The 17,142-nt window shown below is 36.8% G+C and overlaps 1 protein-coding gene across 1 annotated transcript in view; it reads left to right on the forward strand.

The window, feature by feature from the left end:
- LOC125645867 (uncharacterized) overlaps positions 1-17,142 on the forward strand; it is a 51,361-nt gene that overhangs the window by 25,469 nt on the left and 8,750 nt on the right. Inside the window, exons 16-46 of the mRNA XM_048871753.2 lie at positions 1,181-1,234; positions 1,577-1,721; positions 1,913-2,091; positions 2,233-2,301; positions 2,448-2,578; positions 4,254-4,408; positions 6,243-6,387; positions 7,550-7,745; positions 8,153-8,412; positions 8,586-8,847; positions 9,047-9,289; positions 9,413-9,544; positions 9,645-9,848; positions 10,060-10,314; positions 10,422-10,620; positions 11,119-11,285; positions 11,385-11,546; positions 11,632-11,751; positions 11,848-11,976; positions 12,242-12,364; positions 12,462-12,578; positions 12,688-12,939; positions 13,630-13,761; positions 13,878-14,003; positions 14,116-14,253; positions 14,347-14,478; positions 14,575-14,826; positions 14,933-15,172; positions 15,269-15,394; positions 15,546-15,668; positions 15,772-16,026. Of these exons, the coding sequence (XP_048727710.2) occupies positions 1,181-1,234; positions 1,577-1,721; positions 1,913-2,091; positions 2,233-2,301; positions 2,448-2,578; positions 4,254-4,408; positions 6,243-6,387; positions 7,550-7,745; positions 8,153-8,412; positions 8,586-8,847; positions 9,047-9,289; positions 9,413-9,544; positions 9,645-9,848; positions 10,060-10,314; positions 10,422-10,620; positions 11,119-11,285; positions 11,385-11,546; positions 11,632-11,751; positions 11,848-11,976; positions 12,242-12,364; positions 12,462-12,578; positions 12,688-12,939; positions 13,630-13,761; positions 13,878-14,003; positions 14,116-14,253; positions 14,347-14,478; positions 14,575-14,826; positions 14,933-15,172; positions 15,269-15,394; positions 15,546-15,668; positions 15,772-16,026 (5,223 nt within the window). The remainder of the gene's footprint in view (positions 1-1,180; positions 1,235-1,576; positions 1,722-1,912; positions 2,092-2,232; positions 2,302-2,447; positions 2,579-4,253; positions 4,409-6,242; positions 6,388-7,549; positions 7,746-8,152; positions 8,413-8,585; positions 8,848-9,046; positions 9,290-9,412; positions 9,545-9,644; positions 9,849-10,059; positions 10,315-10,421; positions 10,621-11,118; positions 11,286-11,384; positions 11,547-11,631; positions 11,752-11,847; positions 11,977-12,241; positions 12,365-12,461; positions 12,579-12,687; positions 12,940-13,629; positions 13,762-13,877; positions 14,004-14,115; positions 14,254-14,346; positions 14,479-14,574; positions 14,827-14,932; positions 15,173-15,268; positions 15,395-15,545; positions 15,669-15,771; positions 16,027-17,142) is intronic.

Consider the following 17,142-nt stretch of genomic DNA (forward strand, 5'->3'; position numbering starts at 1 on the left):
AAGTCCACGAGGGGAAACCCTGCTTTTGGAAAACATAATGGGATTGTTGCCGATTTTGTTTCATTCCAAGAATGTATCAAATTCATCAATTAATTGAACTTTGTCTTTTAATGTCAGTTCTCGTCTCTGTCGATAGGGGGGGGGGGGGGGGGGGGCATTACCTCGTGCGTGGTGCTGTCATAATTGAAAAGTGCACCCCCTAAAAATCAGGTTTTATTTTATACTGATCGCGACTCATCGCCAGTTGCACTCTTTTACTTACCTGTGGCTTCCCTTGAGACACCATTTGTGTACACCACGTGTGATCAACCGAATACCGACAGGTTGGTCATCGTGGGGTGGCTGGTTTAAATGCGATAATGAGAGCTAATTACGAGCACTTGGGACCTTGTGTACACCGAATACAATTGACCGCTACAATTAGGGTGGTGTATCATCGAGGGGCCGGTTTACACAGGATAATTAAAGTTAATTAATAGCCGTTGGGACTGTGTAAGCCGGCAGATATACAGAATACGCAGTATCCGGAGTACAGGAAATTATTAATAAAGGATTTGTTAAAGAAATGTTAGGGACTATATTTTGTGGCCGGAATTGACAGAGCACCGGAGTACTCAGAGGCCGGTTTGGACAAATTATACTGTATAAAGAATCAATTAATTAAGTTCAGTTCAATCAGTTAGAGTTTCCAGCGTCTAAAAGCATCCTATGCAATATGTAATAGACTAGATGCATTTGTTCTTTCTAACAATGGAATAAATAATTATTACCTCAGTGTGAAACTACTGTATGTTATCCCCCCCCCCCCCCCCCCCTGTATTTTTCTAAAAATAATATGTCTAAAGAGAGATCTTGTATTGATACTCGAAAAAGGTCCTCACTACAGTCGTATAATGTGGAATGTATAATTAAATCTAAAATTTTCCGCCACGTAATGGTTCTCCTGCTACTCAGTGAACTTGTGTTGAGGATATATAAGCATGAAACAAAGAAATACATTCATGAAAAAAGGGACAATGGTATGAGAAGTCATGATGAAAGGTCGTAAACCAAAATCGAATTTCAGTATTTGATATCGCTTTTACACCAAGAATAATACTATTCTCCTGTTTTGTATCATGAGAATACAGACCCTTTTTGTATAGCAAAGAACAGAACAATGCTTGAATATCTTTTTCAGCTTTATCTACAACGTCTACAACAGTTACAACGCCGACAACAATGCATCCCAATGGTAAATACAATGTTTCCTTTTACAACTGCAGGCGCATATATTTTAGTAACTAAATAAATATGCATTTTTTTCTTGTTGGAGATATTTAACTGTCCCTAACACCTTAAGAGAATTCAATGTATGCAACTGATAAAAGGCATACTATCAGTAGAGAGGATGCTACACAGAATACATTGCTGTCCAGAGTCTCGTTTAAAGCCAACATTTTGCAAATTTGATGGTAGTTATAGCCATCTAGTTTGCCAATACAACCTGTCATTGGCTCAAATGCAGTCTGGTGTCGTTTTCATATCAATTGTTAGGCCATTCCTTACCAACTGATTTTGACAATTCTGTTTTCAGACATAGCAATACGACTGGTAGGAGGTCAAAGTCCATATGAGGGCAGGGTTGAGGTATATCACAGTGGTGTTTGGGGGACAGTCTGTGACGATGCCTGGGATGACAATGATGCAGCCGTCGTCTGTCGATCACTGGGATACCCGTGGTAACTGTTTTTCTCTGGCACTGTCTTGCCTATTTTGCAATGGGCTTGTCATTACAAGATGTATCTTTGCCTTTTCTCCTTCTTTTAATAGTTCATTGGGGTTGATATTAGCTTACATTGAATACATATGCATACGCTATTGGTTGATATATTCAGATGAACATTGATACTATATTGATCGTATTCTAAAGGGAATATGGAAGAAGTACCTGTTGCGCCAACTACGGACAAGGATCAGGTACAATACATCTGGATGAGGTACAATGCTCAGGAACTGAAACAGAAATCACACAATGTTCGCACTATGGATGGGGACGTCATGACTGTGGCCATCAAGAAGATGCTTCTGTTAAATGTGTACCGGACACTAGTACGTAAAACACTCTGTTGTGTATTGATATTGTAAGAAGTTGGGTATACTTTATCATTGTAGTGCAATTTCTTAATTGACCATTTAGATAATCAACAAAAAATGAATTCCATCTTAATTTTCTCAATCTGCCTTTTTCAGCTTCCTCTACAACATCTACAACAAAACCGTCGACAGCAACCACAACACCAGCTTCTTTTCAATCACTTGGTAGTTTTTCGGGTTTTCTTTTTCTTCTTATTTTAGCTCTGAAGTTTGGTTAGCATGAATTGTCATCAACTAAATTGACATCCATTTTAAATGGTTTTCTTTAAATGAATTAATATATGAATTGAATTAAGATTTGCTTTCTACAGATAGTTTTTCATTCGGGGAGGAAGTTTATGATTGGGGTATTTCCGGAGATGATGTAACGAGTCCCGCGTTGAATCCCCCTACACATGTTTACATTGGAGACGGAACAGAAGGAACATTCGACACTGCTTATGTGAGATATATTTTCACTATTTTGATTGTTACACATGTAGGATGATATATGATGAAATTTATATTCTTTACAAAATCTCTAAATTGTCTTGATGTACATTTGTTTGGTATTTTGGTAAGTAGCAAGTCAAGGGTTATATGTATAAACTATATAGATTATTGTATTTTACAGGTATATCAGAGTCCCAATTATATTTTATCATTTTTGTTTTAACAATTTTATTTCTAACATTTTTGTTTCTGTGTGTAATTTAAATTATATATATATATATATATATATATAGAGAGAGAGAGAGAGAGAGAGAGAGAGAGAGAGAGAGCCTTCCCTGTTCTCATATTGCTTGTTCGAACTTTGCGCGCCAAATTGTATGCGCATGACAGTTAATTGCACCGATTAATGATTTGATCGTCTCTATCCATAGTAAAATTACCATATGGATTAACACTTCAAAATAAATAGATATACTTTTCAAAAATGCCTTTTAGAAATATTTTTTTGAAAATAACTTTTTAAACATAACTTTTACGTAATTGCATTAGGAAACAAGAATAAAAATTATTAACTAATTACAAACACAACTAGATTAAGGGTTTTTATAGTAAGCTGTGCCATTACTTTGGTGTGAAATTACACCTCAAATTGACAAGTATAATTATCATAATTAAGGTTAAACACCAACGAAATACTATCCATATTGTCAAACATCAAGAGGTCTGGTGTTTGCGATTACCAGCTGAACATTTATTGATATACTTAAAAAGAAATAAAAGAGTAAATGCATACTCAAACTAAACCTCCTATAATTAAACATATCAGTTGTCATCTGCAAATTACCCGGGTTGTTCACAATCATATAGATACCAATCCATTAATGTATCAGTTAGAAATTGTTTTCATCGCTTATCAGGTGCATAAATATCTCTAGAATGTGTATTCAAAAAATTGTAATCCTTCCTATAGTAGATGCATCCGAACATCTGCACTGTTTATGCACGATAAGATTATTTTGAAAGTAAGTCAATTTTAAAACCTGTCAAACATTCAGATTGAGGCGATTTTAAGGTTAAAATATAATATGAATATCACCTTCACGCATACTATGCATAAATATCGCAATGTGAGTTAATATCAAAAGGAAATAATATACAAATATTTGACAAGAAAATTTTACATATATACAGCTTATTATTTGTTAACGAACAAAAAAGATGGAAGTAAATCTGTAAATAGAATCAAAGCTATTAAGTACAGTTACATGTACATATGAGATAAAAAGATATAGAATGAGCATAAAAAGATAAAAACAAAAATATAAGAAATATATTGTAAAAGCAAAAACATAGAATAACAAAGTGAACAAAACGAACAGTGACCAACATCATAAGTCCTATAAAGAATTCAAAATTAAGAGAAGGGTAAATATAAACACATGGATAAACAAGAGGAGTAAGCATCCCCTGCTGACCGGTCACACAACCAAACAGAAAAAAAATGTTGAAATGAGAGTGTTGAAACAAAAGTGTTAAAATATAAATTTGGCATTAATATTTCTCATCCTCAAAATACTATTTTAGTGATAAGTTATTCTTTTGACAAGTGCTCTTTAGGGACACATATTTCATAATCAAGTTATCTACGCTTACTCTTTTCTTGGATATGTCATTTAAAATTTCAGGTTGGAAGTAATGGGATCATTAGTCTTGGAGAGAGATACAATAGCTTCTCTATATATGATCTGACGTCATCATCTGTAAATCAGAGAAGAATAATTTGTCCGTTCTGGACAGACTTAATTTCCGGCAACATCGTCTACTATAATACATATACGAGGTATTTTCAATCGTACTCATTGTAAAACGTCCCAGACATCCCCCAACATGGAGTGTGCAACCTGTTGGCTCCAGATTGTTGATTATGGATGTAATTTCTCCCAAGTCCAATTTACATTGCTGTGCCTCTGGGGATATGTAGCTTAACACTTATTCCTTCACTACTTTATCTTTGATATTGAATTGATAATGAAGAAAAGGAAAGGGGAGCAAATCAATAGCAGAACTTAATAGTTCTGAAGATATTTTTAGAAATTCAGGTAGATGATATCATATTACAGAGGATATGTTGACAAGTCGCTGTCCTTTAAGAATGGCTGCGTGTCTGAACCATGGGCATATGTTTCTAACAGAAATTTGATATTCTATGTTGAAATAACAAGAATATCAGTTAATAATCTGATGGATGGTCCCCTGAACTGCAACTAACCAATGGAGTGCTTCAGTTGACGAATAACTCGCACAATGATCAATAACTGTTGAAATATTGTTTAACTGAAAGGTTTTTCATATATAAGGTATATGTTGTGTGATGTTGACCTTTACAAAATGGCATTGAGTAACCTTTGTCTGCAATTCATTTGTCTGCTACTTCTTTGTGTGATATATGATTAACACCTGTTCAATACCTGTTAAAATAAGGAGAGTTTTTCTTATATAACGTATATGTTCTAAAACAGCTTGACGTTACCAAAATGGCCTTGGTCCAAAAGTACCTACCTAAGTAATATATGTGATTAATTAGGATCTGTGTCTGATAAAAGGTTTAGGAAATGTGAACTTTTATATTTAAAAAACTTATGAATCAAGGAGCATTTATATGTTCTGAGTGACCTTGACCTTTCCAAAAGAGACTTTTATCAAAAAGGCCTTGTCTTAACGAACATTTGTAATAAGATATATCAATTTCTTATCAAAGGCTTAGAAGATATGAACACGGACGGACAGACACGACATTGACTACATGTTCCCCTGAGTTTTTTCGTTGAGCATAAAATTGTGTTTAAAACAGTTGTTTTTAAATCTTGGAACATGTATATAATGCATTACAAGTCGTATTGCTAGAGCTGTAATGATATGTAGTCCTACTGATTATGAAATGTTTGTAGCTTTAACCTCAGAATCAAGAGTCATTTTTGTATTTCATCGGGACCTTAAAGTTCAAATTTAATAGCGAACAGAATCGGGTCTAGATAATAACAATTGAGTTTCATACTTTGAATGTCTTTTTTCATTTCAATAGCTCAGTGCATCTTAAAAAATAATGTCTATTTTAAGATTGAACAACACTATGTTTCATGCACATCCTTTGTTGAATGTTGATGAGGTGAATATTTTGTCATGTAACTATATTAGACGCCATAATATTAATGCTTGTTTTCATGAAGAATACAAAAAATTGCTTTTACAAATCATAAAGAACTTTTTTAATTCTCTTAACAATTGTTGATTTCGATAAAACATGCACTTGTGCATGTACCATGTACACGATCACATGCTACCTTGTTTCGTTCGAATCCATAAATAAAGGTTGCATCATCGAGTTCCAGGTACAATCGCAAGTTTCCGTTAAGTCGAGCAGAAAAACCTTGTTCTTTCTGCACTTGGCGGAAAGGCCGAACTATTCTCCGATTAGCTCGTCGTGCGCGAACTGACTTTCTCTACAGCATCCAGTTTAACCTCGCTTATATACCTTCTGCGTTGACCTCAGGGTCTACGCAATAATCCAATATGCATTAATTATAAATAGTAGATTTAATAAACTGATAATTATTGATTAGAAGCTACTCATAACTGGTTAAAAGGAATTCAAGGAACAATGATTCTTTCCATAGCGGTGTGTGGAGTGATCAGCCCATATTAGACAAAGCCAACAGCATCATCAGGGAATATTACGGGGACGATTTCCCGCACTTTGAAGCTATCTGGATGCTAAAAGTAACATGGAAAGAAATGGAGTTGTTTTCAGACAGAACACAGGTAGGTAATATAGATATTGCCTTTATATTCATATGAAGCTGAATTTATTCAAAAACTTCTACATGAGAAGAATTTCTTGTCGTGGTCTTCATTTCGACATTTAGATATATCGACGATGTTTTGTCCTTTAACAATAATAACTTTCATTTACATGGCGATTCGATTTATCCCTGTGAGTTCCAAATAAAAGACACCACAGAGTCGTCCACTTCTGCTTCACACTTAGATATTTTATTGAAAGTAGACATTAACGGTAAACTGACAACTCAACTGTATGACAAACGGGATGATATCAACTTCCTATATTTATGTAGCAATATTACATTACCTCCTGCAAATGGTGTTTATATCTCCCAACTGATTCGATACGCAAGAGCTTGTTCTGCGTATGATCAGTTTTTAATTGGAGGCAAGCTACTGAAAAACAAGTTGATGGTACAAGGTTTCAACAGTCTCGATTGAAATCAGCATTTCGCAACTTCTATGGTCGTTATAACGATCATTGGTTCCAATGCAGTCTGACGTGTTTCATACCGATTGTAAGGCTATTCTTGGCACGCTGATTTTGACTACGGATAACTCCGTTTACCTGATCAGGATATAGGACTCATGGCGGGTGTGACCGGTAGACAGGGAATGCTTACTCCTCCTAGGCACCTGATCCCACATCTGGTGTGTCCAGGGGTCCGTGTTTGCCCAGCTATCTATTTTGTATTGCTTATAGGAGTTATGAGATTGATCATTGTTCGTTATCTTCACCTTCCATAAGCACATCTATTTTGCGAAATCTATTTCATAATGAATTTTGTCTGTGTCAGAATGTGACAGTACAGGCTGTTCTTGTGACTATTTCATAATGAATTTTGTGTGTCGTCAGAATGTGACAGTACAGGCTGTTCTTGTGACTATTTCATACTGATTTTGTCTGTGTCAGAATGTGACAGTACAGGCTGTTCTTGTGACTATTTCATACTGATTTTGTCTGTGTCCGAATGTGACAGTACAGGCTGTTCTTGTGACTATTTCATACTGATTTTGTGTGTGTCAGAATGTGACAGTATAGGCTGTTCTTGTGACTATTTCATACTGATTTTGTGTGTGTCAGAATGTGACAGTACAGGCTGTTCTTGTGACTATTTCATACTGATTTTGTCTGTGTCAGAATGTGACAGTACAGGCTGTTCTTGTGACGGATGGGATCAACACGTTCACCATGTTTTATTACATCGATGTGAACTTGGCGGTCGTTAATGGGCTAGATATCTCGGTAGGTTACAGATATCGGAGCTTCTACACCAGTAATCCTTACTCCTGTCGGAGCGGAACATTTACTCTCAGTCAAATTCCAGGCAATAGAGGTAAAGATATACAGGTTAAATAAGCGCATATGATTTCCTTCATTTCAGCATGATTGGATGCATTAGCATATTGCCTACTTCACATTAGGAGTCTATATTGTATACATATACACATATATGAAAGTTTTTAGACATTTTAGGTGCAATATAACACTATAGATAGCGGCATAATACGTCACGAGGTTATTCAGTACACAGGGGTTTATCGTATTACGAATATTATGTAAGGGGGCATTATTTGGACAGTGGTACTTCTGATTGTTACTGATATACAATTTCTGGGCCTTAGTGTTGTTTGATATCAAATCCGCAACCCCCCTCCCTTACTAAGAATAAGACGATGTAGTTCTCAATGCTTCTAGAAACGTCTAAAAGATAGCACATTGAGATATGTATATGCCTTGTAGGAATTCGGGGATTTTGGATATACAAATTGACAACAGAAATACAGTATTCAGGAGATGAGCTCTCCTGTTTTAACTGGTATATCAGGAATAAGAATCAAGGCATGGACACCATTCTGCGTAATCGCAGACAGTGGTGGTCAAACGTGTGTCCATGTCAGCTCGACTGGTTATTATTTGATGGCGGGTTCCAGTATTCAAGGACTGATTTTGCTAACGGAGTAATTTGTTACGCATCTATGATGTCATTTACCGGAAGCGCTGTAAGTATCGTGCTTAGTTCTTGAACTTTAAATAACATTGATAGTAAGTGGATTCGTTTGAAAAAGGTTACTATTGGGGCGTTCTATAATTATAATGGCAATATATTTGTAAATATACTGATGGAGTTGTCATTAAAACAACAATGATACCATGTATTTTTATGCTTGAATAGGAATGTTGTTATCCGATCTCCAACTGGTGGTTCGGATGGTCATGGTCATGGTGGTCTATAGGATGGTTTGGATCCACTACCCGCACGTGGACGAGACCAGCAGCCGGAACCCTCCTGGAAAACAGCCCGTTCTTTGACACAATTCAATATTACAATGAGGACCTTTTACCAAAGGAGCAGTGTTGCGGAACTGGACATTGCGATTGGTATTACGAAGTTCGTCCTAGAACGTGGTGCTATCGAGTGTCTATATTCTGGATATGTAAGTAAAAGAGGAGTGATATTTTTCATAGCATTTCAATTCATTGCACGTTTTTGCCAATGCAGTGGAGGAGAATTCATGGTCATGTTGCAACATTAAATGAAATCGTCTGACTGATGCTCTTGACATACATAACAGGGTTTTCTCTACTTTTTTTTAGATTGTTCACTGTTTGTTCTCTCCACGTTTTCTTTTAAAGCCTGGCTATTTGGAGACCCTCATATAAACACCCTCGATGGAAATCAGTACACATTTAACGGCTATGATGAGTACGTGTTGCTGAGAATTAATACGGAAGAGAAGCAGTTTGAATTACAGGCTAGAACGGACCTCGCTGAGGGAGCGAATGGCACAGTCATCAATGCTACCATATTCAGTGCGTTTGCTGCTAGAGACGACACAGGATCCTTCGTGCAAGTGGAACTATCCCGAAACAAAGACAGTCAGTTACATTCAAAATCTTAAACAACATTCAAGAAATATATCATTGCTTTGGGTAAAAGTGCATCATTCCCAGACTTCATATTAAGAATTTATGTACAAAATTTCCTTTTTTGTCTTGTAGAAATGTACATTCGAGGAAATGACCAAGATTTAACAAACAGCTTTGAGGATGACATTTCCTACAGATATTTTACCAGGTACCTGGTCATTACGAAAGAAAACCAAACTTACACAGCCACCTTCCTCAACTCATGTAAGTTAAATATAAGTATGATTAAAGTGGACCGATACTGCAGTGAGAAACAAGAATTAATTTGGTCATTAAAATCACAATTATTTACTTCCCTTTCAAGCTATAACAATGAAGGTGACGTTAGGAGTTCGATTTTTAACAATTGAGGCAGTGGTGGATTCTAAATATAATGGCAGTGTTGCTGGCTTGATGGGAAACTTTGACGGAAACAGTACAAATGACTTCATTCTTCCTAACGGAACTTTCCTGAAACCAGAGGACGTGAACACAGAGAGAAAAATCTACAACAATTTTGGACAGTTCTGTAAGCACTAGCTCTCGATCACATCCATGTACCCACTGTATTATCTTTTAGCACTTCAATACCAAACATCTTATTAAGAATTTGATTTAATGCAGTAGAAATATGTGGAGTATCCACGTAAAATAATATATTTTTTCTAAAAGAAACTTCCATGTTACTTTTTATGAACACATGACATTGCTTATAAAGGTTAATCTATATGAATTAACAGGGGCTGTAAACGAGACGACATCAATCTTCCATTATGGTTCAGGCCTATCACATAGGGACTATTCTCACCCTGAATTTGTTCCTTTCTTTGTTGATGAATACCCTGAAGATCAGAGAAATGCCTCCCGTGAAGCCTGCGGCGGGGACTCGGCCTCCCAAGCCTGTATTTTCGACTACCTTGCAACCGGAGATAAAGCTTTGGCTCTCTCTTCTGGAAACACAGACACCTCTAATAAACAGGACCTTGTCAATATTGGTAATGTCTCTATCTACTTACTAACGTTATAAACTAACTGGGTCAACATTGTATCTATTCATCGGACTGGATGTTTTCTGATATTTTCGTATTGTTTCTTTCTATAGAAAATCAGCCACCATTTATTGACGGTGAAGAGGTTATTCATGTGGAAGTAAATAAAACGGTCCAAATACAATTCAATGCCTCTGATGACAAGGGTTATACGTACCAGGTTCTGAACCAGCCACCAACAGGGTTTTCCTTTGACAATATCACCGGGGTAGCTACCTGGACGCCAAATGATTCGAACAACGCACAGATTAGGTATCAAGCACCGTTCTTGCTCAAACTCCAACAAAAAAACATCATGAAAATTGAATGAATTAGGGTTCGGAGACATTATTTTAATACACTGATAATACCAATAATAAAGCCAATATCTTAAAAACTCATATTCTATGCAAAACAGAAATTGTAACAGATCACGGTTTATTTTAGTCCCTGTATAACTATACATAACCAGGCTACGATTGGCGTTCCCATTTCTGCAATAGAATATAAAAGAAAATCCCTCAAAATCTCAAAAAAAGATAAGCACACAACGTGTGTGATCAATATGGAAGAACTCTCATAAATTATAAATTACGGTAAGGTTTTTTCACGTCGTGTGATTCATGAGACGAGGGTAGGCCCACATTAGTGGTTCAGGTTTTGCATGAGAATAGACGGATATGAGACCTATTGTAAACAGATATTTTTCTCAAGAGACACAAGGGACAGTGCGTAAAGCTGATATGGAACAATCGTTCTTTCTTATTTAAGTATAACAGTCGTTGACACTGATGGAGTTTCCGCCCCAGCAATGGATATTATATTAATCGTGTGCAGCGCGTGCAGCCATCGGGGTTATTGTGATTACAACAGAACAGTTCACTCGACAAATAGTACGTTCAGACTGGCTACCTGTGTTTGTTACCATGGATACACAGGTAAGGAAAATCGGTGTATCATCTTTAACTTTATTTCAACAAGTGCCCTACGCCAACATAGTGTTTGGATTGCTCATTTACCATTTTGTCTGTTTATAGGTGATAATTGTGAACTTGACGCAGACGCATGCGCGGATAGTCCATGTCCTCTGGGGCGTAACTGCACGGACCTGCCTGTAGAGGAGGAGCTGAGGATTGGTAGAGGTTATAACTGTACGGAATGCCCACGAGGATATCAGGATATTGACAACAAATGTCAAGGTACTCCTTATAAAATGATCCATCAAGTTTTAATTTCCTCAATGCATTAATGCATAGTGAAAACTACGGGTTTTTATTTTTTTAGACATCAATGAGTGCAACACCACCTCGACTAACCAATGTGAGCAAGTGTGCGAAAATACAGAGGGAGGTTTTGAATGTCATTGTTTCAATGGGTACCGCATGAGCGAGGGTTCCTGTCGAGGTACACAAACTCTTAGTTTGTCTATCAAGTGTTTGAATAAATTTTATATAAACATTAGATAAGTCTTTAATCAAGTGACTTGCATTTTCATTTCAGATATTGATGAGTGCTCTGAAGGAACATCGACGTGTGAACAGAATTGTCACAATACGGATGGTTCATATGTGTGTTCATGTGTTACAGGATTTGAACTTAAGAAAGACAACAGCTCGTGTCTGCAAATAGGTGAACTCAAGTTGTAGACACATCATTCAGCACAACGATGTTACATAAGATTGTAGACACATCATTCATGATACAAGGACCCATGTCAATTCTTCTCTTAATTTTGATTGAAAATACCGCAACATTGTTACATAAGATTGTAAATATTTCGCTCATCTTGACATTATCGTATAAGATTGCTGTTCATCACGTTAATATACATTTTCAAATATAAATTGCTGAAATATACTGATGAATATTCGTTAAAATCTAAGTTTAATTTTAGAAACGGATGTCTGTAAACTTGTGGGACTCTCCTGTCAGTATACCTGCGATAACTCATCCGGCGTCTTCAAATGTATATGTCCAGCTGGATATGAACTCGCTGCGAATAACAGGAATTGTACAAGTATGTAAAGACATTGAAACCTAGAATTTTTAGGCAAAACATCCATTTCCCAAATTAAACCAACATTCACATAATGTTTTGTTCATTTGCTTGTCAGATATCAACGAGTGTGACCGCAACATCTGCTCACAACATTGTACGGACACTAACGGATCATACAGTTGTGCCTGCTATATCGGATACAGACTTAACTCGGACCACACTACGTGCTCCGGTACTGCGATGGAATCTTATCATCAATATAGCTCTTACATTTTTGGTTTTCAAAATGTGTTTAATGACATTGAAATGTACCACATTAACAGACTGACTTATTTCTTTAGAATGCGATGCGCCATACTACGGACAGGGATGTAGTTATATGTGTGAGTGCGGCGCCGGAATGGACCGGTGTGATCCAGTCAAAGGTTGCGTCTGTTTACCTGGATGGACCGGATCAGATTGTAGTCAGGATGTGAATGAGTGCAGCGTTAACCAATCGATATGTGGGACAGATAAACTATGTCACAATCTACAAGGTGGTTATAGGTGTGACTGTCGACAGGGTTACAGAAAAGAGGCGGCAAAATGTGTTGGTATGTTCATGTTTCTATAGAATTCACAATACCTAACATTGAATTTTATATGCATATACCCAATATATAATATCAAGTATATAACAATGACATTATTAATTTCAAGGAGGACAGGTTTCTTTTTATTTTGCTGTTTTCCAGTAATTTGACCAATATTTAATTAATTTCTTGGTCAATGCGATGATCTAGCTACTAGAGAAGTACAATATTCTCCAAAGCTTAAGTCCATATCAATTTGAGACCCCAATTTATTTTGCCTAGGTGTTGAATAATCAAACGTCACACGTAATAATTGTGTGTCAGTCAATCTGAATACACGGAAATAAGATATTGAGAGAGAGAGAGAGAGAGAGAGAGAGAGAGAGAGAGAGAGAGAGAGAGAGATGATATTAGATTGCAGATTTCAGAAAGGAAAGTATCACATGACAAATTGGTCTTCACTTTGGCAATTGTGCAAAAATTATATATAATTCTTTTCAAGCCCACAACTTTCGTCACAGGTTTCATATGTTTGTTATTCATACATTCAATAGATTTGTTTCATACACATATTTAAAGAAGATATCAACTCACTTAAAAAACGTACTACATTTAAATGCATATTGTGCATATGTATTGGTTTATATCTCCCTAGACATTGGTTAATATTACAAAATTAAATGATATGTAATTGATATTCATTAATTATAGATGTGGACGAATGCACAAATGCTGGATCACACAACTGTTCCACTGCAACATCCACGTGCAAGAACAAAGATGGTGGATTCAGCTGCAAATGCAAGACCGGATACATTCAGAAGAATCTCTACGAGTGCCGAGGTCAGTTTAGAAACCAACATATAATCAATGAATGTGTAAACCGGGAAATATGAAACCTCGACCCTTATTTTTCTGTAACTATTACGCTTGATGATTTGAATTTACATTTATTGTAGATTTTGATGAATGTGAAGCTAATATTGACGGTTGTTCCCAGATATGTAGCAATGTAAATGGTAGTTATGATTGTGATTGTCACTTTGGATTTTCCCTCAATGACGACAGGAAAACATGCTCAAAAGGTAAACATATGTATATTTACTGTATATTTACACATGTCTTAACACATCAAACACCTCTCTCAATATATCATATATTTATGTGTTCACATGTTTTATAATTATACTCACACAGTACAAGACGCATGTCTTCTCTTCCCTGGATTGAATTGCAGCTATGGGTGCAAGCAGGCTCCAAAGAATCATACGATCGGATTCTGTTTCTGTCCAGAGGGTTACATTCTCAACGAGCAGGACAAGTCATCGTGCATAGGTCTGGTTAATGTCACCACATTGTAACACGAACTTTGGGTCAAATTGTTTGGATATAATTTCTTTTATTTCTTCGTTGTTTTTATATTTATAGATGTGAACGAGTGTGCAAATATGTCTTTGAATAAATGTTCGCAGAAAGACACGTGTGTTAATACACCAGGGTCGTTTAATTGTTCTTGTCCAGAGGGTACCTACTTGGAAAACGATGGAAGAACATGTAGAAGTATGCTAAAAGCTTTACATCAATCCAGTGTTTGAATTGTAAGGTAACGCTTCAAATTTGCATTTACTAATTAGTTATTATATCAACATTTTCAAGCATGTGATGGTTTCTCATATGGTATGGATTGCCAGACTCCTTGTGAATGTGGTGTGGGTGCATCACATTGCGATCCCGTCCGAGGGTGTCTATGCAAACCTGGATGGATCGGCACCAAATGCGACGCAGACATCGATGAATGCATGGCCGGAAATCCTTGCAATGGCATCCATCAAGTATGCCGTAACACTCCAGGATCTTACGCATGTGCCTGTCAGAATGGTTACGTAGAGGCCTCAGGGACTTGTAATGGTAATCGTTGTTTTATTTTGGGACAAATTAATGTATTATTTACACCATGTGATATACATTTTACAGTAGTTGAGGTGCGTTGATTTGATTGCCACAATCATTTTAGATGTCGATGAATGTGTTGATCATCCCTGTTCTCAGCTGTGTACGAATATTCCCGGAAGCTTCGTCTGCAATTGTTACTCAGGATTTCATCTTGTTAATGGTAATCTTTGCGGCGACATCGATGAATGTAGCTTACCGGTCCAACCTTGTGACCAAGTATGCACCAATACTATAGGCAGTTACAAGTGCAGCTGCCACGCAGGATACCTACTGAACACAACCAACAGGAAGGATTGCTACGGTATATATCGAGTAGCATCTTCAATTACATTTGTCTATGGTGAATGTGCCTTGTAAAGGTGAATCTTTAATAATAATTAGATTTACCATTTTCTAGCAAAGACTGAGTGTTCAAACGGTACTGCAACCTGTTCTCAGAAATGTGGAGTCAACGTTGATGGGTCAGAATACTGCTTCTGTGACAATGGATATTTCATAGATACAGACAATAGAACATGCATCGGTAACAACTTATATACTTAAAATATAGCGGAGTTTTGTTGTTGTTGGTTTGGGTTTGTTTTTTTTTGCATTTTAAGCTACTATTACAAATTGTCATTGAGACACATGTTCATTTTGCTGCACTAACATGTTATATAATTTCGTTTTGCCAGATCGAGATGATTGTTCCCCTAACCCTTGCAGCCAGACGTGTGTTGAGAAAGCACTGGGTCAAGGTTATTCATGTCTCTGTGAAAACGGGAAAATGTTGGATGATGATCAAAGAACATGCATAGGTATATGAATGATTGAAAATCACTGAAACATCTTTTATGTAAACAATTCATTTTTACACACATAAGCTGTTGTTATCACCATATATTCGCTGGTATCGTTTAGAGTGTTCAAACTGGAGGTTTGGTCCGAATTGCTCCAGCCAATGTACTTGCAACAACGAGAACTCCCTGTCTTGTGACTCCACTTCTGGTGACTGCACGTGTAAGCCTGGATGGTCTGGGACAGATTGTGAGAGTGATATCGATGAATGTGGACAGTCCAGTACATGTCCTGTCTCATCCACATGTGTAAATTCCTTAGGTTCATACACTTGTGTATGTGACAATGGCTCAGTAATGGCGGGTGGAATGTGTGTGGGTAAGTATAGAATATAAATGATGAAATATATTTATCCCCACACAACGAGAGGTAATATGTGTTTATCTGGCAATCTGTCAGTCAGTCCGTCAGTTGGTCAGTCAGTCAGACCTGTTTTATTGTCAGAGACTCCTCTGAAACCGCTCAACTCAATGTCATGAACATTTGTAGTTAATGAGGACATACTCTATAAATGCACATAGGCATATGAAAGTTCTATACGATTTGTTTTCTTAGAATTATTTCCACTGAAGCAGTTTGTCAGCGCAACTACTCTGAAGACATTGAACAGAATTTCATGTAACTTTATATTTGATAGGGACATATTGTGTAAATGTTCATATTCACAAGAAACTCTGATTTTATTTTCTAATTGGAGTTATAACCCTTTTGAATATTGAGGTTTGGACAAAATACACTAGCTCTACTCCTTTGAAACCGCTGATCAGAATTTCGTGTAACTTTGTATTCAATATGGATATAACGTACGCATATTTACATCACATTTGTTCTGGGAGTTATACCCCTTTTGAACATAGAAGTTGGACCAAAATATACTGTTTGCTGCAACTTCTGCGAAACCGATTTTTGAGGCCATCTATAACGAAAATGTGTTGCTGTTTTTTTCTAAAAGAAATTTTGCATATGACTTCAATAGCGCCATCTAGTGACATGCATGAAATAGTACAGTATAACACAGAGGCATCAGAATTTCTAGGGTTTTTTTTGTGCAGAGTAATGTCATTAAGTGTTAGTAGCATTGCCATAGTCATTCATCATGTGTAGTGTTGTCATTTATTTACCTACTCAGGATATAGGGCTCACGGCGGGTGTGACCGGTCAACAGGGGATGCTTGCTCCTCCTAGGCACATGGTCCCACCTCTGGTGCGTCCAGGGGTCCGTGTTTGCCCAACTACATGTATCTATTTTGTATTGCTTATAGGAGTTATGAGATTGATCACTGTTCGTTATCTTCACTTGATCGACCGGTCGACAGGGGATGGTTACTCCTCCTCGGCACCTGGTCCCATTCTGGTATATCTAGGGGTCCGTGTTTGCCCAACATTTAATTTTGTATTCCTTATAGGAGTTATGAGATTGATCCCTGTTCGATA

This window comes from Ostrea edulis, chromosome 6, assembly GCF_947568905.1.
Source record: "Ostrea edulis chromosome 6, xbOstEdul1.1, whole genome shotgun sequence".
Taxonomy (NCBI): Eukaryota; Metazoa; Mollusca; class Bivalvia; order Ostreida; family Ostreidae; genus Ostrea; species Ostrea edulis.